The sequence below is a fragment of the Urocitellus parryii genome, chromosome 5 (assembly GCF_045843805.1).
Source record: "Urocitellus parryii isolate mUroPar1 chromosome 5, mUroPar1.hap1, whole genome shotgun sequence".
Taxonomy (NCBI): domain Eukaryota; kingdom Metazoa; phylum Chordata; class Mammalia; order Rodentia; family Sciuridae; genus Urocitellus; species Urocitellus parryii.
This window is the reverse complement of record NC_135535.1, coordinates 35528620-35551697: the sequence shown is the minus strand read 5'-3', so window position 1 is coordinate 35551697 and position 23078 is coordinate 35528620. Positions and strand designations below refer to the sequence as shown.

Genomic DNA, 23078 nt, shown 5'->3' with positions numbered 1-23078 from the left:
AATACTAGCAAAAATGGACAGCAATTAAGATACACCTTTCGCTTATGAGACCTAATAAACACTAATGTTGCTATTAAAACCCTCTGAATCCTTTTCCAGGAAGTAAGCATGCTGCTCCCAACACATCCTTGATGCTTCTGATTAGCAGATTTCTTTATTGTATTATTGGACTGCCTTCAAAACCCTGAAGTTCATGTTTTGTAATCTCAGTTTTCCTCTCACTTCAGCAGCTAGCTATAAACAATATTGATCACACTGTAAATCAGTCTTCACTCCATAGAACTTGATAAATGAGAAATAAAATTTTAAGTGAAGTAAATTATAGCACAAGCATTTAGCATGATTGCGTGTGACATAATTTTACATTTAAAGACAATTTATTAAATTGAATATTTTGTATAATTAATCTTGGACATATTAGTGTTTTATTTTTAACTATCTAAATTATAGTTTTAACCCTACTGTTTGAAAGAGGGGCCAATTGTAAAGAAATAGATTTTGTAGATATTGATTTAAGTAGATATTGATTTACTTTCCTTTTAGAGTGCATGAAGCAAAAAATGAAGACTAAATTGAATACAATGTCATAGACCCTGAATACTTTTTACAGTTTTTCAGGAAAATCTTAGAAAATTCATGGTGTTACAAGTAAATTTTCATTATCTCCTTTCTCTCATTCTCTTCATCTTTCAGTTAGCTTTATGCCCCTAAATTATATCTTAGAATATTGTCAATCTGGTCTATCCAAATGCTTGTGACAGATATTGTGAACCACCACCAATGTTTACCAAAATAAAAATCATCACTATATCTCTACCATAATAAGCTGAAATAGTAAGAGGGGAAGGGAAGAGGGAGTAGAGTAGAGATAACTGGGCTTTGGACCCAACTGCACTGCTTACTCAATATGTTCCCTTGAACAATTTACTGAATCCTTTAGGGCATAGATCTCTCTGAGTCAATTATGAGGGTAAATTGAGACCATGATAAGCATATAGGGTTTGAAAAATATGAAAGTAGCAAACGAATGTAAGGTACGTGTAGTATAATAAACAGAAGTCAGACTTTCTGACTCATAAGACAAAAGAAGATCTGGGGGCTCTGTATATGATGCACATTGAACAAATAATTGCATGAGAATTAAAATGATTTCTCGTGCTTAAGGTTAAAAGCCTGCTAATGCTGTTTTCACTAGGGAAATTGCATATAGGTAACAAATTAATATTATAAAGATAATTCTAAAATATTGCAGTCAACTGTAGTACATATGTGACTAGTTTACATACTGGCATTAGCTCCTTGCAATTGGGTAGGCCTTTGCCAGTTTCAGATTTTTAGAGTACAAAGAGGCCTATGGGTATATTTGTGCCCCCATGAGAAAAAGTTTCCTTTTTGATAGCAAAGAAAGCAGTTACATGAGTCACTTATCCATCCTGTGAACATCAATTCTGGCAGCAGGGAAGGTAGGCTATTTTTTACTCTTCTCTAAGTGAAGAAAGGGGCAAATATATTTATTCTAAAGTAGCAGTGCCTGTGCTCAAATAGGACTTGCTCTATAATTTGCTGCTTAATGATAAAGGGAGAGGAGAGATGAAGGAAGGCAAATTCCTTCCTTCTCATTTTGTGAGGATGAAATTAGAGTTTATCTTGGCAAGAGGTGGAATTGCTCTGCTAAAAATATAGTCTCAAATTGAAATTTCTCTATTATCAGAAAGTGGTTTTGTCAAGATGCAAAATAGTCATGCATGTGATAAGTATTCTTTATAGGAAAAAATAAACTGTGGATTGGTATCTTTGGATAAACAAACTGTGTGTTGTGTAGTGATAATTGTAAGCTAAACAAAGTAGAGTACTTCCAAAAGTGGATAATGCTCCAAGAGGATATCAAAGTATTTCTTTAGCTGTCTGTGTGTTTTTATTTGCTAGTGTTGCTTATCTGTGTTTGCCATTCCCTCTCTTCCCTTGAGTTTGACAAAATTTTGAGAGTAAGAGCCAGTTCCTTTTCACTCTCCCTATTAATTAGAAGGGTGTTATAGATAGGATGCAGCTGCACAGTTATTGATCAACTCTTCTTTAATATTCTACCCTCAAATTATTTTCAAGCCAGCTCTGACAATTGTCAAAATTCTAATGACCTTTTTAATTGCTTTTGTCAGAGTGGAGCTCAGAGAGTCTCTTTCCTAGATGCTTGGTAGAAGTTAAAATACTATTCTGAAATGCTGTTGGGCTTTTAAGAGCGAGATAAAAAGCATATTCCCAAAGGGGTACAGTGTTGGGAAGAAAAGGATAAGAGAACAACCACAAACTGGAGTTCAATGTCTATATTTGGGCCACCTGTATATACTGGGCTACCCTGAGCATGAAGTCCAGTAGCAGCCCTGCATTCCAGTTGCTGATTCTTGTACCTGCATCAGTATGGTGAAGGAGATCCTGTAATTTCCAATACTGAGTCAAGACCCTCAAGGAGGAATGTGGTGATTTTCAGTTGTTAGTAATCTCTAGCTATTTGGGAAGGCAGACAGAAATCTTCTCTTGAGAAGAGCATCTCCAGTTTAACCTTCTGGGTTCCTCCCAGTGCAATCAAGAAATGAAAGAAAATGCAAAGACCACGTGACCACGGTGAAGTAACTGCCTTAAATGAGAGTCAACAGAAAGAAAACATTTAGGTTTCCAAAGACTATAGATATTGGAATGGTCAGAAAAAAATGTAGAATAGCTTTGTAAGAATACTTATATTTAGATAACAGAATAATCTTGAAAGAAAAAAAAAACATAATTAAATCAAAACTCAGTAGATGGATTAAACAGCAGTTAGGTTCAAATGAGAATGCCAAGGAAATTACAGATTGTATGCAAATTGGGTTGCCATGCACAAAAGGAAATATCAGTGAAATAAAGAGACTTTAGGAAAACTGAATAATACAGTGAGTTGTTAAACCTATTCAGAGCCCCCAGATGAAATGAAGTAGTGAATATTTAGGGTGGTTAAAAGATAAACAGCCCAATATGTTCCAAATTGAATAAATCAATAGAAATCTATACCATGGCTTACCCTGGTTTTATTATACCAGAGACAAAGATGTTCACCTAAAAGCATTCAGGACAAAGAGACACTTACCTATGGAGGCATACCAAGTTGACCAAGAGCACATGAAATCAACAGTGAAAAGGCAGTAGATGATACAGTGACCCCTTTACTGTGTTAAGATAAACTTTCTTTAATACTCTCAGCATCTAGGATTAGCATGTAGTATGTTCTTTAGAAATTTCTTCAGTAAGAGGCCTCTGGTGGTGATACTTTTCCATTTTCAAAAACCAGTAGCCTTTTATTTTGAGCAAAGTAAAATAGTTTTGGCAAAGTGAGAATATTCCAGAAGGAGATACTAAGATGCAAGATAAAATGGTGAGCAAATACAATAGAAAACATGATACATAACTAATGAATATCATATAATCTAGTTTCAGGGTTGACACATTTGGGTGCTGATGTTTGAGCAGAGGACATAGGAAACCTTCTAGAAATATAGCGTTTATGTGCTCCCGTACATGCTTCCACCAAAGTTGTATGGCCCAAGTGAACTTTTTCCTCCTAGTATGGGAGACTTCCTTTGGACTCATGCCAATAAGGAAAGCCTGTGGAAGTGTGATCTTACAAACAAAATATTTGTAAAAATCAATTATTTGTAATGTCACATATAATATCTAACTCATAAAATGTTAGTATATGTGAAAGCAAATATGCATAATAGCAAAATTTCATGCCTCTGAACATATCACGTAACTTTAAAACTAATTTTTGCCACAAACTGTCATTTATTCATGTGTTTTTACCTAGTCCTATTTTTATGTCCCCTATTCTGCCCTCTAAGAAATAATCACTCTTTGAATCGCCACACTCAATATTGAAGTTTTAGTTTTTGAAAAAAAGTTGATACCACTAATTATCAAGATAAATATATGGTTATTTTAATTTATTTGATTTATAAATTTACTGTTCATTTATTAAATGATATTGCAGGGACACTAAGTAAATATGTTATAAATATTATTTTTAGCTAGCCATTGAAGTACAAGAAAAGTGAACATTATAAAATGTGTACTACAAGACTGCTAGAGCAATCCAATAATAACATTCAGAAATGCATTCATCGGTGTTCAGAAGCATTTAGGACATGCTGTTGGTGCCACATTTGCTTTCTTGGGGAAGGTTCTCGAGGCACAGAAACAGCCACTTCACTGCTTAAAGTTAGGTATTAACAAGTGGAGGTTACCTTTAAGAATGTAACTTCACAAAAAAAGCTAAGCTGAAAAAATTTTGCTAGCATCTATTAATGAAATTGTGTTATTTTCTTCCTTGGTGCCATCAGAACTAATCTTACTGGTATTCTTTATCTCGTCTATCTTCTTCAAGGTCACACTCAGCTGATGCCCTATCACTGGAAATTTAAAAGTAATCAGAACTTCCAAGGGCTTCTATCACCACATCTAACCATCTGTTAGCACCTGTGCCTTTCGATGCTATATTTTTCTCCTGTCATTATGGATAAACCCTTCATGCTTCTAATTCAAACCAAACTGCTCATTCTGATGGCTTTGTTCTTGACTGGTAAAGGACATCACTCCAGCCCATGTTCCCCTCTCATCTCTCTGTCACTGTCTCCATCATTCTATCTCTCATTGTTGCTTAAGCATTGCTTAATATTTCTCCAAAAATTGAAAAAAAAACAAATCTTTTAATCCCATTTCTGCCTCTAACCATCACTCTCTTTCTCCCTTTCTCTTTATAGTAAAACTTGCCATTTTCCTTTGAACCCACTCCAAACATGCTTTTCCCCCTGATATGTCACCAAACTTGTTCTTGTCAAACCTACTAGAACAATGCTTAGTGATACTGAATCCATTTGTTCTCAGTTCTAATTTTACGTGTCCTGTCAGCAGCATTTGACACAGATGATTACTCATCCTTTCTGGAAACACTTTCTTCCCCGGTTTTGAAGATACCTGCTCTGATACTTTCTAACTCTATTCTCTTATATTCTTTACTCCCTTGGCTGTTTCTTTCCTATCCATCCATGTAATTGTCATGTGTCATTTTGTATTTTTTGAGTATTTTCTAAGCTAGTTTGCTGACTTCTCTTCCATATTTCTTAAATACTGTCTTTTGTTTTCCTTTTTTATTTTATGATATTTTCTATTACAATATATGCTAAGTTTTACTTAATTTTGAATGTGTATTATCTGTGTATTACCAAGAGAATATAAGCTCCAAGAGACTTGAGATTTTGTTTTGTGTACTGTTGGATTCCCCAGTTTTGTAGAAGATGCTCAATAGTTAGATGTTGATTGAATATATGAGTAAACAAATTACATTTAAAAGGGAAAAAAAGTGAATCAGCTATAAAAGATGGGATGAACCCACATAATTTTAAAAAATTGCAATTAGAGAACTTCAGGTTAGATACCAGTTTAACTATTTCATCCTACAGAAAAATACTCACTGACTTTCTAATTAAGCTTTTCATTTTATCTCACTGTTATAAATTTCCATTTCATCCTCCTTAAATGCACAGGGCTCCTGTCCTCCCACAAACAGATTTCAGAGTTGAGTTGACCTACACACAGAGCAGCCTGCATCCCTGCTCCTCTGCTGGAGGCTGCTGCTGGGAGAGATCATGCTCACTAGCATCCAGGACTTAATTTACTATGAATATTACCTTCATAATTTCCATTTAATTGTTACTTCTCCTGGATGAACCAAGGAGTGAGCAAAGTTCTTAAACTTATATCTTTGACTGAATTAAATAAAAGTGTCAAATTATAGGCATTAGAGCATAGCTTAATTTCTATGAGCCATTTCAAGATATTGAAATTGGATTTAATTATTATATGCAATGGACATTACACATTCATGAGACAAATGGCCTACAATTTAATTAGATAGTTAGTGAAGTATTCATAAGGTACTTTGTTTTCAGAATGATCTGTAATAGCAGGAAAGGATCGTGCCTCTCTGGTTTCTGACATAAAAGAAATAAAATGATGTGCCTTCTTGTAATTCTAGAGAAGTGTTTTTTGTTTTGCTCATTCAGACATGAATCTTCAGTAGAGGTGATATGTGGCCAAGTTTTAGCTGTCATCAAATTATCAGATCACTATTTCAAGGTTTTTATATTCTCAATACAAAATTATGTTCTTTGAATAGGTAAACATATATTTCATTTTGATCCTGTAAACATTTTTTACATATATCATATAATTATTATGGTTCTCTAACTCAGTATTGAACATGGGTCTAAAAGAAATCAAGAGTTGGCATAATTAAAGTAATTCTTTGAGTCTGAAATTATTTACTTGGTTCTGCCTTCCTTTTCAAATCTCATTTGGTTGCTATTTGAGAGTATGGGTGAATAGGTATTCAATCAATATATTTGAGGCTTAGACTCTGGGCATGTGTATGATTGTCTTATTGATTGCTAATTATTTGCTTGCTTGTTTCCTTTTTTATTTTAGCATGCTAGACCAAGGTAGGGAGGCACAAAGGTAAGGGTATAAGTTTTCAAAAACAGGGTCTCATCACTAGGTAAAAGCAATGCAAATTCTGTAGTACGTAAGAACTTGAGGCTATTAGTCAGAAAAATGTCATCAAACCTGTCTTTAAAACCTCCTATAGAGGGCTGAGGATGTGGCTCAAGCGGTAGTGCACTCGCCTGGCGTGCGTGCGGCCCAGGTTCGATCCTCAGCACCACATACAAACAAAGATGTTGTGTCCTCCTAAAACTAAAAAATAAATATTAAAAATCAATCTCTCTCTCTCCCTCCCTCCCTCCCTCCCTCCCTCCCTTCCTCCCTTCCTCCCTCCCTCTCTCTCTCTCAAAAAAAAAAAAAATCTTCTATAGAATAAAAATGTGCTGACAGACCACACTTGAACTTAGGAGGTGCTTGATGTTGTCTGATTGTGGTAGTTTCAGATGCACACTTCAGAAATAAAGGCAAAGTGTGCAAGGATAGAGAGCTCTTAAGGGCAAAACGTGAGCTTATACTGTGTGATTGGCAGAAGTTCTACCCTGAGTCCTCCCTTGATTGCCATGAGTGTAGAAACACAAGCCACATTTCTTTATTTTTACATTTTCAGCAGGTGGGATGCTGGCAAATGTAGTGACTTGGAATAGAGAGCTTGGCTTCACCTTGATCTGTGTGTCCTGATGGAATATTTTCTAAAATGATGTGTGAAAATCTCGTATCATTATTTTTCCAAGCATGTACTAACATGGGCCCTATGAAATTGCAAATAGAATGCCATGCATTAGCCAATGTGTTTGCATTTTATTTTTAGTTCCCTGGAAAGATTTATAGTTTTTGGAGGATTTGCTTTGTTCCTGCCCATTAGATTTCATCTGGTCATCCTTATTCAGAGCACCAAAAATACTTCCCACTTGCCATGTGCATGAAGGCTGTGGAGAATTTGCTCAGTGAAATGTGTTTCTTCATATTTGTTCTGTGAGTGGACAGTTGCTGCCTTCTGATGTCATGTTGAAGGGCGATTGCTCTGAATGAAACTGCCACATCTGTGTTAACCCTGCTTGCTCAGACCGTAGTCCACATCTGTTTTGTGACAGATTAAACCATTGTCTTGCACATCTGCTATGTATGGAATGTTTGTGTCCTCCAAACACACATGTTGAGGCCCTAAACCTAACATGATGGTGTGAAGAGATGGGGCTTTGAGAATAATTAGAGTTAGGTTGGGCCATGAAGGGACACTGTGATGGGAGTAAAACCATTTTTAGAGGAGGTACAGGGAATCTCTACATGCACACACCAAGGAAGGCCACATGAGGATATAACCAAGAAGCAGATCTCACAAGAACCAGACCAAACTAGTACCCTGATCTCAGGCTTACAAATTCCAAGGACTGAGAGAAGATCATGTTGGTTGTTTAAGAAACCCAGTATGTAGCACTCTATTATTGCAGCTATACCAACTGAGAAACCTTCTTTAGAATGTGGGTCCTTAATTTTCTGTATATATTACCTTTGTAATTACTACATAATTATTATTTCTGAAATTCTCCTAAATTTCACTTTAATCTATTGTTCAAGGTCTCTGACAGGCTTATTTCTGCGGTTTTAAAAAGTGAATATTTTTCACTAAGTCCTATTCAGGAACAAATTGGTCTTTTCTACAATATAGAAACCAGTATCTCTCAGTTGACCTCCATCAAATGAAATCTGTTTATTGCAAATGTAGAAGTCAATTAGAGAAGTGGTATGTGTACACTTTGAGTGTATTGAGAATATTTTGAATATTCTGCCAAATTTGATTGTTGTGCCATCTGTTTAATCTTTACTCCAGCGTGCCTTTGGTCATGTTACTCTAGTATGTCTATACCATCTGATACACACACATACACCTCCCCGATACACCTATATATATGTAGAAATAATCAATTTGCATAGCAAAAAAAGGCCAGGAAAAATGAGTTTCTGCTTCTATCTTCCATGACAGTGAGTTCTTAAATATTATAAATGTAAATACCAATGTTTTTTTAACTCATCTCTGAAATTTTGACTCAATAACAACATGATTATTCCAGTGATTTATTTCAACTCCTTGGAATGATCAGTCATTTTATGACATCTCCTTAGACTTGTACCTGTACCGCAGACATACACACATGAATGGACAGTCCAACTAGAAATCCTACTCTGTAATATGATTATGATTGAGAAAGTATGCACATGTTCCTCCTTTTTCCTCATGCTTAAAAGTAATGGATAAAGTGTAGAGTGGATTATGTTGTTTAAATCACAGGCAACAATTTGGTTCAAAGTAAAGGGCAAGAAGATTCTGTGGAATTTTAGTAGCAGCTGTCTGGATTGTTGTTTTGGACACATAGGTGATGCTTGTCTGTTGCAGATATTCTTTTTAAGTTTCTTAATCTATTTTGATTCTTATTCAAATCCGCATGCAATTTAAATCGTCAGCTACTTTTTTATTTATGTAGAAATTTTATTTAGTAGTTTTGCTTCAAATGATGGGCTCAATGCTTACTGCAAATCAAAATAAACAGTGTACTGATTGCATTTTACTAAAGTTATAAGTGCAACTTAGGTAGCCTGGGGTCTAGGTTTTCCATTTGGATCCTGCAAAAGACATTCCTGTGAAATTAAAAACGTCACCAGTCCCAGCTTTGAAATAGGATGATCTTCAGTGAAAAGTAATTTCAGAGGTCATATTCTTAATTTAGTAGATGCACTTTAGAGTCTGTTAGAAATAATCACCACCTTTGAAATCATTGTTACATTCAGTATTTGCTATCCCCCACACCACAGCTATTGGCATTTTGATGGCCATAGAAATTAATAGTGCTCCACATGGTGGCAATCACACCCATCATAAAAGTTAAATGAACATTCTTGCAACACCCTCTGGGATGGGGCAGATGTAGGAAAGAAGGATTGAGTACACCAGATGCAATGTGTCACTGACAAATTGAAGTGACTCCCTTAACACAGCATTGTGTCTTCCTTGTCACCTGTATCTGTTTTATGTATTCAAAGCTACTTTGAAAACACAAAATACTGTATTGAAACTGAGAATCAAAATGAATCATTTCTATTATCTGTCAGAATTTGCTGTACCATTGCTAGATTTCTTGTGTTGTTTTCCTTTCCTCTACCTACAATTTGGTGAATCTTTTTCCAAAGATGCTCTGTTCAAAATATGATTGTAATCAAAATATGACTACAAAACTATCATCTCTGAATTCAGACTCTTGCCTTGCTGGTGAGTGTTTTGTTTTAGTACTTTGTGAAGATCCTTTGGTTGATGACATTAATAGTTCATTTTAATAGGGATTTTTTTTTTCCTCCAGTTGGGTCTGGTTCCAGGGGTTAACAACATGGAAGTCATTATTGACAACTTGATCTCCAAAGTAATTGAAAATCAGACTCCTATATGTTAGGGCTTCTCTCCACACTTGGCTCTGCCCTCAGCAGTCTGCTAAAAATGCTTTTAAAAAGTAAAAAATTGATTTTGATGCCACCTACCAATTTCAAAAGTTTCTTGTACCATTCTCATTCTGGAAGTGTAAAAGACTTTTGAAGCAGCCTCATCATACACCTTGTGCTTTGGCCTTATAACCATGAGAAAATAATCTTCCCTGCCCCCCACAGCTCAATCTTAATAGTTCCCTGCAGACACTCCTGATCCTACTTTGCAGTGGATGAATTGGTCTTCATGCACTGGACTGTAAACTCCTTGAAGACAGTGAATTCTTCATGTGTGCAGACCTCTGTAGTGCTTACATCAATGCATGGATAACAGCTTTATCTACATCTTCAATTTGAGGGGACATAATTGAGATAATGAATGTACATAGCTTTTGGTAAATGTCAGGGCTCATTACAAGTTAGCCAAAGCTACATACATAGTTAAAAAAAAAATGTGTCTTATCCATTCCTCATCTAGTGACTGGCAGAGACCTTGACATATAGTACATGCTTAATATGTTTGTTAAATTACATTGAGATTGGTATAGAATTCCTACTCAGGTCAGTTCTTTTTGCTAAACCATATAAAATTGTCTCCTTTCAACAAGTTTTCATTGAGAGCTTCTTTCATATGCCAATGCCTGGCACTAGCAATATAAAGACAATTAAAATAAATTCAATAAATGTCTTACCCTCCAGCAAAGAAGACAGAGACTTGTAATAAGTAGCTATAATTCATTGTGGTAAATGTTGCAATTAATGTATGCAGCCAGTTCCACAGGAATATAGACAAGTAAACTATGAATAGAGATTGTTAGACTCTTTTTTTTCTTTTTTTATGAGCAGAGTTTGTCAAAGACAGAATGGAGGAAGGACTATGTCAGAGCAGCAGTCTGTGTTAAGGAATGAACACTCACAAAAAACAAAGTTTCTCTTGTCTCAGGGAGAATGTACACGGAGGCACTGTTCTAGATGCCCGGTTGTAAAGCATCTCTTAATTCTGGGCCAAAGATTCTGAATTTTTTACAGGCACAGGTTGAAATCTTTGAAACATCATCTGTGAATCAGAAAGGCCAACATTTAAAATGAGAGACATTGGTGTAAGGAAGAAACTGAAGTAAGGAGAATCATAGGGGCCGATAGAGATTCAGAATGGGTGGGGATGCTCAACATACACGGTGCCAGTAGAAATAGGGAATGGTAAGAAAGTTGAAATATGAAGCATATTGTTCATCTTCAGTTATTTTCCAGTTGTCCCTGAAAAGGGAACTAAAAAGGAAGCCAAAGAGCAGCATAGCTGGAGAAAGACAGAGGGGCTAGAAAGAAAATGTTCTTGATGCTGGCTCACTAGGGGCTATCATTGTTTGCCCAGAAATAGCAGTTCTGGATTTTACATAGGCACTGTGTGACATTCATGGGAATCCTGCTGCCTCTCTCTGAAGCCCACCCTGTGGCTTCTCAGATTTCTGACATTACCTTCCCTCACCACTGAAAATGAACCTGTATCGAGGACTTTCCATTTTGTTTGTAACAGACTTTTTTCTCTTAGAAACAGTGGTTGTTTGGTTCTCTGAGTCTTGGAAAACACCAGCAGGCAGACCTTCTTAGGGCCTGTCTGGAGGGGGCTCTGTGTTCCTGTCTTTCAAATATCACCATGTGGGTGAAAACCCTTACCAAACTTATTCTGTCCAAATGTTAAAGAACAGATGGGTCATTGAGAAGAAAATATGTAAAGCAATAAACTTTCGAAAATGGTATTAATTTCCATGGTAATCAGAGAAAATAAATTAAGCACAGAACCACATACTTTGTCAAAACTTTCAACTCGGGAAAACTAAAAAAGTTATGTAATATCATGTGTTATTAACCTACTTTGTCCTATTGTTCCAGATATGGAGCACCTATGAAAACTACTTAAATTGAGTGACAGATAAACCATGGATGGTAACTTTGAAATAATATGTTTTTAGACATCTATTCTTTTGAGAAGAGTAAAGGGTAAATGATAAAAATGTTTGGGAAAAAGTAGTTTATGAGAATACATATTAAGTATATATATTGTCTAGATTATGATTTCCAACCTATTTTAATGCAACTATGTCATTTTTTTTTTGCAATACTGAATTGAAAACTTGGTACATATTAGGTTAAGGACATTAGAAAAAAGGTACCCCGTGTAATTTGTATCCTCTGAAAGGTTATTTGGTAAGATTTAGAGACTTCAAGGATGCCCTGTCATCCAGCAGATCCTCTCCCAGCAGCTTTGCCATAACTGTGTGTAGAAATATGCACAAGAACGCTGTTGGCAGCCCTCTCAAAGAGTCTGTAAATAGGCAGTCCTTCAATGAAATTCATGCAAAAGAAATAACCTTACATCTGTCGAGATGAATACATCTGAAAAACAAAGTGATGAGCAAAAAGTGCAAGTTTCAGCTGCATGCTTAGCAGAATGGTGTTCTGTGATGGATGATGATAAATTTATAAAATCTAAACTTACAAAATAATATTTGTGGGGCTGGGGTTATGGCTCAGCAGTATAGTGCTCGCCTCACACATGTAAGGCCCTGGGTTCGATCCTCAGCACCGCATATAAATAAATAAAATAAAGTTATAAAAAATAAAAAGAAGCCTTAACATTAAAATAATAATAGTAATAATAATAATATTTGCATTTAGCAACCCAGTCAATAAATGGGCTAAGGAACTGAACAGACACTTCTAAGAAGAAGGTATACAAGCAATCAGCAAATATATGAAAAAGCGTTCAACATCTTTAGTAATTAGAGAAATGCAAATCAAAACTACTCTAAGATTTCATCTCACTCCAGCCAGAATGGCAGTTATCAAGAATATAGGCAATATTAAGTGTTGGAGAGGATGGGTGGGGAAGTACACTCATACATTGCTGGTGGGACTGCAAATTGTTTCAACCACTTTGGAAAGCAGTGTGGAGATTCCTCAGAAAACTTGGAATGGAACCATCATTTGACCCAGCTATCCCATTCCTAGGTCTATACTCAAAGGACTTAAAATCAGCATACTATATATAAACACCAATGTTTATAACAGCTGAATTCACTCACAATAGCTAAACTATGGAGTCAACCTAGATGCCCTTCAGTGGATGAATGGATACAAAAAATATGGTTTATACACACAATGGAATTTTATTCAGCAATAAAAGAGAATAAAACCATGGCATTTGCAGATAAATGGATGGCGTTGGATAAGATAATACTATGTGAAGTTAACCAATCCCCCTCAAAAAATGCAGAATGTTTTCTCTGATATAAGGAGGCTGACTCATAGTGGGGTAGGGAGGGGGAGCATGGGAGGAATAAATAAATTCTAGATAGGCCAGAGGGATGGGAGGGAAAGGGAGGGTGCAGGGGATTAGCAAGGAAGGTGGAACGTGATAGACATAATTATCTAAAGTACATGTATGAAGACATGAATTGGTGTCAACATACTTTATATACAATCAGAGATATGAAAAATTGTGCTGTATATGTGTAATAAGAATTGTAATGCATTCTGCTGTCATTTATTTTTTTAAAAAAAAGAAAGAAATAAACTGTGGTACTATATACAATGGAATATTACTCAGTTTTAAAAGATAATAAAATGATGGCATTTGCAGGTAAATAGATGGAGTTGGAGAATATTATGCTAAGGGATACATCCCAAAAAACTAAAGGCTGAATGTTTTCTCTGATTAGTAGTTGCTGATCTATGATGAGGGGTGGGCATGGGAAGAATAGAGGAACTTTGGATTGAGCAAAGGGGAGGGTGGGGAGGAATTATAGGGGTAGGAAAGATGGTGGAATGAGATATACTCTAGGTACATGTATGCTTGCACAAATGGTGCTTTTCTATATCGTGTACGACCAGAGAATTGAAATATTATGCTCCATTTGTGTATGATGAATTGAAATGCATTCTGATGTCATGTATAAGTAAGTAGAACAAATAATAATAATAATAATAATGAAATAAATGTGTAAAACATGGACTGGAATGATGAATACCTGCTTTAGGATTGTGGTCTTCTTTGGGAGGTATTTGGGCCGTCAGTTGTATTTATGAGGTTTCATTTGGTGATATACGTTTGTTATAGTCTCTGAAATTTTCAAATTTTCAAAATTTCAACTTTATTTTTCATTTACTCTATCACTTACCATTCTGTTTAGCTGTGAATTCATTCTTTTCTGTCAAAGTAATTTTATTTAAATTAACAAAGAAAAGATGATTGGGTCTTAAACCAAGGTGGAAGCAAGAGGCAAGGTATAATTAGAAAAAGAAACATTAAAAAGATATTTTGAGGTGAAGTTACCACTACTTAACAACTAGATATAAGTATATATTAGTTTGTGGGAGGGAGAGGCAAAAATCAAGGATCATTTATTCAGAATTCTAGCTGTATTAACCATGAAGCATGTCAATAGAACAAGAGGAGTGATATTGGAGAGTAAGGTATCTAAGAAGAGTAAGGTATCTATTATTGTCTCTGTGTTTTCCATAAGCCTAAATGGTTGTCTTAAAAACTTTAATAATTATTTATTAATTATCTGCCATGTACAAAGCCCAAATAAATATAGGAGATCCTTTACATTTATGCATAAATGCTCTTTTCCATTAATTTGTTTCTTAAGATGTTTATACCATTAATTTTTAAATATCATAGTACAGTCACTGCTTCAGTAAATTCAATTGGATGGCAATTTCAACTGAATACAGTTGAATGGCAGCATGCAGCCTTCATTAAGTTATCTAGTAACTATTTTTAAAATGTGTGAGAACCCAATAAATACTTCAGTGTGTGCAAACTCATCTGTTTGAAAATTATATCCCAAAGGAAAATTGAAGGTGGTTATCTTGAACATTCCCCAAATATGTAGAATGTTAATTGAGTTATGACTCGATGAGGCTGGCTTCAGTCATTCTTTCTTAGATGTTGTTTAGTTTATTTTTATTTATTTATTTATTTATTTATTTATTGGTGGTGCTGGGGATTGAACCCAGGGCCTTGTGCATGCAAGGCAAGCACTCTACCAACTGAGCTATATCCCCAGCCCAGAAGTTGTTTAGTTTACACAAGAGTAAATCTACAGCTCCAAAGATAATTTCAGCAACACAGTTAGATCATTTGAATAAGATAAACTGGACAAAATGTAGCTAAAATTAGTAATATTAATCAGTTATCTCTGTTTTCATCTTTTCCATAGTTTCTTTTGCCTGTTGATCATCCTTCATAAAAGGGAAATAGCCATAGAGACTAATGGGGTACAGAGATCCCAACTATTACCTGGTTATAATATCTCAACCATTCTTCTTCCTTTCTTTCTCTGGGACCCTCCCAAAGTCTTCTTTTCACAGTTCTACACTTTTGTCCCATTTCCAATAGAAACAAAAAAAAAATCCTACCACTAATTCCGCATATGGTACCACTAGTCTTCCTCCATGGATTTCTTTGCAAGCCTACATGATAGGCTAAGACCAAAAAAAAAAAAAAATGATGTGTTCCACTCTGAGTGTTCGGAGTACCCTGTGAGCTCAGTTGGCTTCATTGGGAGTTTCACGAGCCTTGGACCAGAATCAGACTTCCACAGTCTTGTCTTTGCTCTACTTTACCCCCATAGATATCTCTTGTTTTAATTTTGCTTATTTTCTCCAACACTGGAGAAATAAGCCAAAGACCAAAGTAAAATAGCAGTCAGAATATTCAGTTAGAATCCCTAGAGACTTGGAAAAGACGTCATTTGCAGCCTCGGTATGGCTGCCAGTCATCCCATTTGATGTGAAGCATCTGTTGTCTTCAAGGAATCAAGAAAGGTCTGGTTCCCCTTTCTAGTCTGTGAAGTGGGTGGTGGCATCATTTGTTATAGAGAGCTAGAAGCCTTGTGTTACTGGGCTGCAAGCTGCTGCCTGCCTTGGTTAACAGGCTGAGAATTTCATCAGCTGTCTTCAATAAAAGACAATGTGTGTGAGGGAAGACATCAGCTATTGTGGTTATGTTTGTCTTCCCCATCCCTTGACTCACAGCCAGCAAAAAACAATGACACCAATCAGCTGGCCACCTGAAATTCTTACATTCAATTACACAGTAATGTCTGACTATTTAGAAACCCCTGGCAAGGTCTTATTTCCATACCTTCTTCTTCATCTAGTAACATTTAATCCTTTATAGCTTCATTAATAAAATTTCATTTGAACATTTACTGACTTAAATAATTGCATAACCAAGAGAAAAAGTCTACTTTATGAGGGGATAGATATTAAATCTAACATACTTTGTTCTATAGGCTATAACCTCATACAGAAAATTTTATCACAAAAGTCGTAAAATGAGAGCATTATTGATCTAAGAAGTGGCCCATACAGCAGTACTTCTTCAATTTTAATGAAGATACAAAGCACCTGGGGATATTGTTCAAATTCACATTCTGATTCAGTAAGTGGGCCCTGAGATTCTGCATCTCTGTTAAAACAAAAACAAAACAAAAGAAAGCAAAAAAAAGAAAGAAAGAAAGAACCCAAGCAATGCCATTGATATTTTCTAAACACTGGTTTTCATGGCTATCCTAAAAGGCCAGAAGGCATATTTGGACCAGTGGGTATCCATTAGCCACCTTCGCCATCTCTGGAGGGGAGACATGACAGACTTAAAAAATAAAGACTCTGTCTTTAAAGGGATAAAACAACATCCAATTTTATTCTGAAATTTTTAAATAAACATTGAGGTTGCTTATGTTGAAATAACTGTTGACAAGGTGATGATACTCATGTCACATTTTAATAGAATTGTTTATAGATTTAATCGATTTCCATTCACTCAAATAAGAATGCATAGTGATGTTTTAAGCATTTCTATTAAAAGAGAAAATAAAATATAAAAATAGTTTATACTGAAATGTATAACTGCTTGAAGATATTGGATGATCTTAAATGTGCACATTTTTAGTTAACATGTGTCTTTACTCCTCAGGGAAAACAGTATTGTAAGCTTCCATGAGATCCATTATCTCACATTCACAGTATAATACCAATTTGTGATTATTTTTGTTTAATAAGTAACAAGTTAAGGTAGATGATGCAAAATTAAAGTTATTACCGAAATGCCATTATAATTAGCTTTCAGAATTCATTTAATCTGGACAGTTTTAACTTCCTAATTGTGTTTTCTTAGATTACTATTGAAATACTAAAATTTTATTCCTTTTTGAGATCAGGAAGGTAACTCCCAAGGACAGAAGAACCTCATGCTATAGTTTAGAAATAGCAGTGAAGTTTATTGATGTGGCTGGGTTGATGGTATTTCACTACCTATTTTTAACTTCCATCTCTTTCTGGTTTAACCTAAGGAAATCTAGGAAGCCGGGAAGGGTAAAGCCAGTTTAAAAATCATCAGCATCTAGATTCAGTGTGGATCAGGCACATTAGCAGGACTGTCTGTGTTCTCATGATCTCTCCAGCAACCCCATGAAGCAAGTCCTGTTGTCATCCTCTTTGTAGAAGAAACTGAGGTCTCAATCCCTCACCCAGCTTGTTCAGGTGCATACTTGTCTGTGGTAGAGCTGGGATTGAACCTAGGCCATCCAACTCCATAACCTCTAGGTTTTTTCTAATCATTTACATTGCATTTATAGGTGCAGATACTATTAAGTACAGACTTGTTGGTAACAAAGTGATTCAAGAAATAATGATTATCCCACAGGGCCATCTGTTTTCTCTCAACCCCATCACTGGGCCTCTTCTATTTCTGGTTAGTGAGGAATGGTGTCCAGCAGTAGTTCTCCCTCCCTATTTCCTCTCTCCCCACTAGATAGCAGGAAGTCTGAACATTTTATCTATTTAGCATCTCTAGTAATTCAAGCTGTGGATACACTTCACCATCAGTTTAGAAGCAGTTTATTGATAGTTGTGCCAAGGACTGTGAGGGGACATAATTTAGAAATGTCTAGGCATCAAGGAACTCGAGAAAAGAATGGTGGTGTGATAACAGTTCTGTTAGGAAGATGGAGTAGGTGGTGTTATTTTCAGTTTCCAATGTGGAGCTTTTCACTGCACATGTAATTTAGAGCTCTGTTTATTTGGACTGGTGTTTAAAATTAGAAGCTGACCATCTGTATTTTTCTTGATAAGTATGGAGTCATCCTGACCAAAAGGTTTTTGAAGGTCAGGAATAGCTTATATGTGCAACATTGTTTTTGGAAAAGAAAGAAGAATGTAGCAAGTCTGAAAATAATGCTCAGTGTTTGAGAACTTAAGAGCATTTGGATATGCATGCAGAGACATATAGCCATTGAAATCAAAATTATAAAGGCTATACAGTAACAGGAAAAGTACAAAGCAACATAATGCAGAGCCTCAATTAAAATAAGCCTTGGAAAGTGACCTTGACATTTGTAGAGTGTCTGCTTTGTACCTGCATTCTGCTATATGGATTTATTATTTTTTCCCTATTTTTCTAACAGCATGCAAAAAAGTTGATGTTATTTCAGTATTTCACATATGAATGAATTAGGGTATAGATTTATCAGGGGACTTCACCACGGTCACAGTGATTGGGCAATAACTCAAAATCCAGATCTCTTAAAATCCAAATTGAATCATGTTTTTCCCCAGTTAGTTTTTTTCTGAGCTTTTCCACCTTCTTCCCATCATTGTTTTGGTTCAGAAATGTTTTTACAGTAAAGAGTGGAGTGAAATAAATTCAACCAAAAGGTGAAACTGCTAAATTGTAAAGATGACTGGGAATTATTTTAGCTTTTTACAGAGTTGAAGGACAATTAATAGTTGACACTATCTGTAAAATGAAAGCATAATCATAGCATAAACATTGTCTTATTTTATCTGATAGTTGAAATATGCATTGATGTGATTGCCAAAATGTTAGCTGTTCCTGTTAGCCAGAATGTTTTAGGGACAAGACAAGAACAGACTTTATTTTAAGATAACAAGCAAAATGTTTTTCCTTTGGTTAGTACTTTCATTGTTAACTGATGTCTCAGACATTAGGATGAGAGGTTTGAGGATGGAAACCTTTATATAAAACTAGCGCTACGTACTTCCTCATCCTTTAAAAATATGTTTTAAAAGCTTTTTAAAACTTTTCACATGATAGTTTTCTATTGCAACTATCATACATTACTGAAAATTCTACAAGAATTGCTTAACTACTCTTTTTACAAGTAATATGAAACCTTTCTTATAAAGGTTATATTTTTCCATAACCATACTTTATCTATTTTGAAATTGTGCTTTTCACCATATTTATAGTAAACATTCACCACTAGAAATTTACTAGCTTTAAAAATAAGGATTTGGTAAAATACTTAGGTTAGGTTTGGAAAGAACTTTAGTGGTTGCATTTGAATTTTTTTTCAGGGTTTTACTCTGAAAACATCAATAAAATTTTATAGTTTAAGTTTTTGCATAAGAAGCCTGGAATATTGCTAAAAAGAGACAGAAGTGGGTAAAGATTTTTCACTGAATTTTTTATTTTTTGTTTGTGAATCTCAAAGACATTTTATTCTTTTTATAACTTGAAGTTGTATCACTATAACCTTTGTTTTCACAAAATATATTCTGAATAGGTCAGTAGGCCTTTGTTACTATTTCCTAGCTGCCTGTCCTCCTTAAAGCATAAAGTACAAAGCAACTGTTTAAAATCTTTTTTTTTCTTCCTAGTTATCTTTGTCAGTTTGTAAAATTTGCTAAATTTGCTTGCATTGTATGCTTCTAGAGATGAGGGAATCATTTGCATAAATGGATGAAGATTTTTGTCTTCTGTGAAGGACAGCTTGAAATGGACACATAATCCTTTTATTCACTTTCTGTTGTTGCAGTATCCGGCTGCTCTGATGAACCTGGGAGCCATTCTGCACCTTAATGGCAGACTCCAGAAGGCTGAGGCCAACTACTTACGGGCTCTGCAGCTCAAACCTGATGATGTCATCACACAGTCCAATCTCCGAAAATTGTGGAACATCATGGAAAAACAAGGTTTAAAGACTTCTAAGACCTGACACAGGAGGACAGAAGCTCATCCTCTTCCATTTTTTAAAAGCTGGCTCCATTAACAGACCAAACTTCTCAGAAGTGTTATGCTAAGATCTCGTTTTTTGGCACTTCAAGACCCGAGTAGAGGTCATTGAGGTCATTGTCACTTCTGGGAGAATTCACTTTGCTATTGGCACAGCCTTTAACACCAAAAAGGGGAACATTGGAAGCCTCCTTGAGAATGTAATTGTTGCCCATAGACTGTAAACCAGAGCACTTAACACAGGATCTTTTGACATTCTTAAAGGGGAGGAGGTACTTTGGTTATAGTTTTGTTTTTTTTTTTTCATTTTTGAAAGCTAATTTTGAAATTATATGGTTCCTTAAACACTGTGAGAGGAAGTCAGAGTGTCCATTCAGCCACAATACACTATTAAGATTGTTAATAGGGAGTGATTAACATAGAGTGAATCACAGTGAGCCTCTGGTTGTCCTAATGCTGCTGTCTTCCGTCTTTGGGACAGCCTGCTTATTGGTTTCTGAAGCTTAGAAAACTTTTTGTTCTGTTTAATATTGTATCAGGACCTGTCAGAATCTGCAGTTGTTTCTCAACTAGTGCACAAGATGACTTGGATGTTGACTCTTTTGAACATCATTTGCTTTTCATGTTCTGAAGGATATGGAAAATAGAGGTAGTCTTTGGAGAGGGGCTAGAGAAGCCTTATATCTGTCAGGTAGGCATTTTTGTTTCAGTGTTGTCAATGTTTTCTCCAAAACTGTCCAGTAGAATTCATTGTATTAATTTCTCTTGATATTTCTTTTTAAAATGGCTGTTCCTAGCTAACATGCATGGTTGCATAAGGATGAGAGAAAGGGAAGCTTATAAGTGTTCTAGTTCCAATAACTAATAGATAGCAGTTAGACAAAAGGGAAGGTATGTGTGCTTCCCAGATTTTGTTGTTAAAAGATCAAGTCTACACAAAGGAGTGTATGATGGTGGTTTCCCAGTTTTTAATTTTGTATTTTGCAAAGAATTGTATGAAACGATAATCAATTTCTAATACATACCTAAACAGCAGTGCAGATCAATTTTCAAAGGATTATTTTTATCTTATTTGTTCTTCCTGAAAGGTATGAAAAATGAGTTGTTTTAAACTGCAATAGAATATAGCATTAACCTGTATATGGATAGGTCTTCTGCCACGTGATTTTCTCAGTTGAAAACTATTTTTCACTAGCAAATTGGGTATTTTATTTCATTACCTGTTATTAACCACTTCACTGATCATTTCACAAATGAAAGACTATAAATGAAGCAGAGAAAAACATTTATTGAACAGTTTTTGACTAGCAATCAAACTTTGCTACTAAAAATTAATTTCATAAAAACACCAGTCTGTTATCAACTTTTTATAGAGAAATTAGCTATACAATGCCCTACATATTTATTTATTTATTATTATACAGTAGCAGAATAACAAAAAAAAAAACTTGATTCATTAAGCCAGTTCTTTGCAACTGAAAATTAGCTTTTTCTCCTTCCCTTTCACACACCCTGTATATAAGATCAAATTTCCATTAAAGGGAAGCTGGACATGCAAATACATCATATTATGTTTTCTCCATATTTTATGTATTTTGCTATGTATCTGAATACAGTGGGATAAAGAATTTAAAGTAGTGTTGCTATGGCACTAGTGTTTTTGTGAGAAGGGCAAATGTAGTAAGAGAGATTTTTTTAATGGCATTAATAAGAAGGCCCTCCTGTAATGTGTGTATTATTTCGTAAACATTTCATTGAAGGGCCAAAGTTAAGTTATAACTAAATCACTGTGTTTCCAGAATGATATTTAACATTTAACAACCACAAACCCATGGTCAAACTGAAGTAGTGGGTTGAAGTGTATGTTTCATCTTAGTGCATTGGCAATTGCAAAAAAAAAAAAAAAAGAAAAAGGAATTTAATATAAGGCTATAAAGATAAATTCAATGTCTAACATTTTTATTTATTTAAATAGTTATTGACTTATGACAACTTCCTAGTCTTAACATTTTATGTCTCTTTATTGTTATTGTTTTCTTCCTTTCTAACACTTGTTTCTTAATAGGTTCACTGAATGCACAGTAGAGGCACTTCATGTGACTCAGTTCCCAAGTAGCATTAATAATTGGGCTGTGTCATAAAATGCATGGATTTTTAATAACTACATGTCCCTGACACTTTTCACTACAGGGCTGTACTTAGTAACTGACCAACTCGGGCTTGGGGGGAGGTCTGGGGGGGGTGTCAGAACATGATCAAAAATGTCTCCGCTCAGGGATTTATGGTGGATTATTGCAGACAGTGCTAAAAATATAGAGCACAAGACAAGTTTACTAAATTAAAATTTTATTTTTTGAGAAGCTGTTATTTGTATAAATTATCAAGATTTGTAGGCTTTCCTTTTGTAGAAATAATTGTTTATGTGCCAGAGAATTTCAATTTTGTTTTCAACAATAAAGCATTGATAACAAATACATTGTGTAAGTCTTTTTTAAAAGAATCTTCTACATCAACAGCACTTAAACTCTTGATATTTTTCATGGACCTAGGAAAAAGGCTAAGTAAGTAGAGGTTGAGCATCAGAGGTACATGATTTGAATGTATAATTGATAATGATAATTAATTTCTAGTAATTATAATAATAATAAAATTTTCCAGTGTCACCAATTATACCTGTTAGGATGTTACAATAACAAAGTTTTATTTTCTTTTGTTATTGAACCATTGGAAAAAGGTTCTTAGAAATATCATTAAGTGCAGCATAATTGCCGGTTTCTGCCTCAATCAATTTTTGGTAAAATTGTCCATATTTATAAGACCCTGGTTCTCTAGTCTATTAGATGAAAACAGAACTCTGTTCTGCTGAGAAATGTCAGTGAAGCACATTTAGGAGTCAGTAATGAAGAAACCTAGGGTCCCAGAGAAGGTGAAAAGTGACAAGGAGTTCCAGTTTGGTTAAAATTGTTGTTCTATACCACTGGATTATATACTTCCTATTTCCTTGTGTATAGGGTAAAAGTTACCTTTGAGGACTTTACTG

General features: G+C 35.1%; 1 protein-coding gene and 1 non-coding gene across 2 annotated transcripts in view; one reads left to right on the top strand and one right to left on the bottom strand.

The window, feature by feature from the left end:
* The window catches only part of Tmtc2 (transmembrane O-mannosyltransferase targeting cadherins 2), a 388543-nt gene extending 366127 nt beyond the window's left edge, over positions 1–22416 (top strand). Inside the window, exon 12 of the mRNA XM_026391430.2 lies at positions 19842–22416. Coding sequence (XP_026247215.1) covers positions 19842–20021 — 180 coding nt within the window. The 3' untranslated portion in view covers positions 20022–22416. The remainder of the gene's footprint in view (positions 1–19841) is intronic.
* Trnaa-ugc (transfer RNA alanine (anticodon UGC)) lies at positions 14991–15063 on the bottom strand. Its single transcript has one exon. It is a non-coding gene; the product is annotated as a tRNA-Ala (tRNA).
* Positions 22417–23078: the final 662 nt, after the last annotated feature.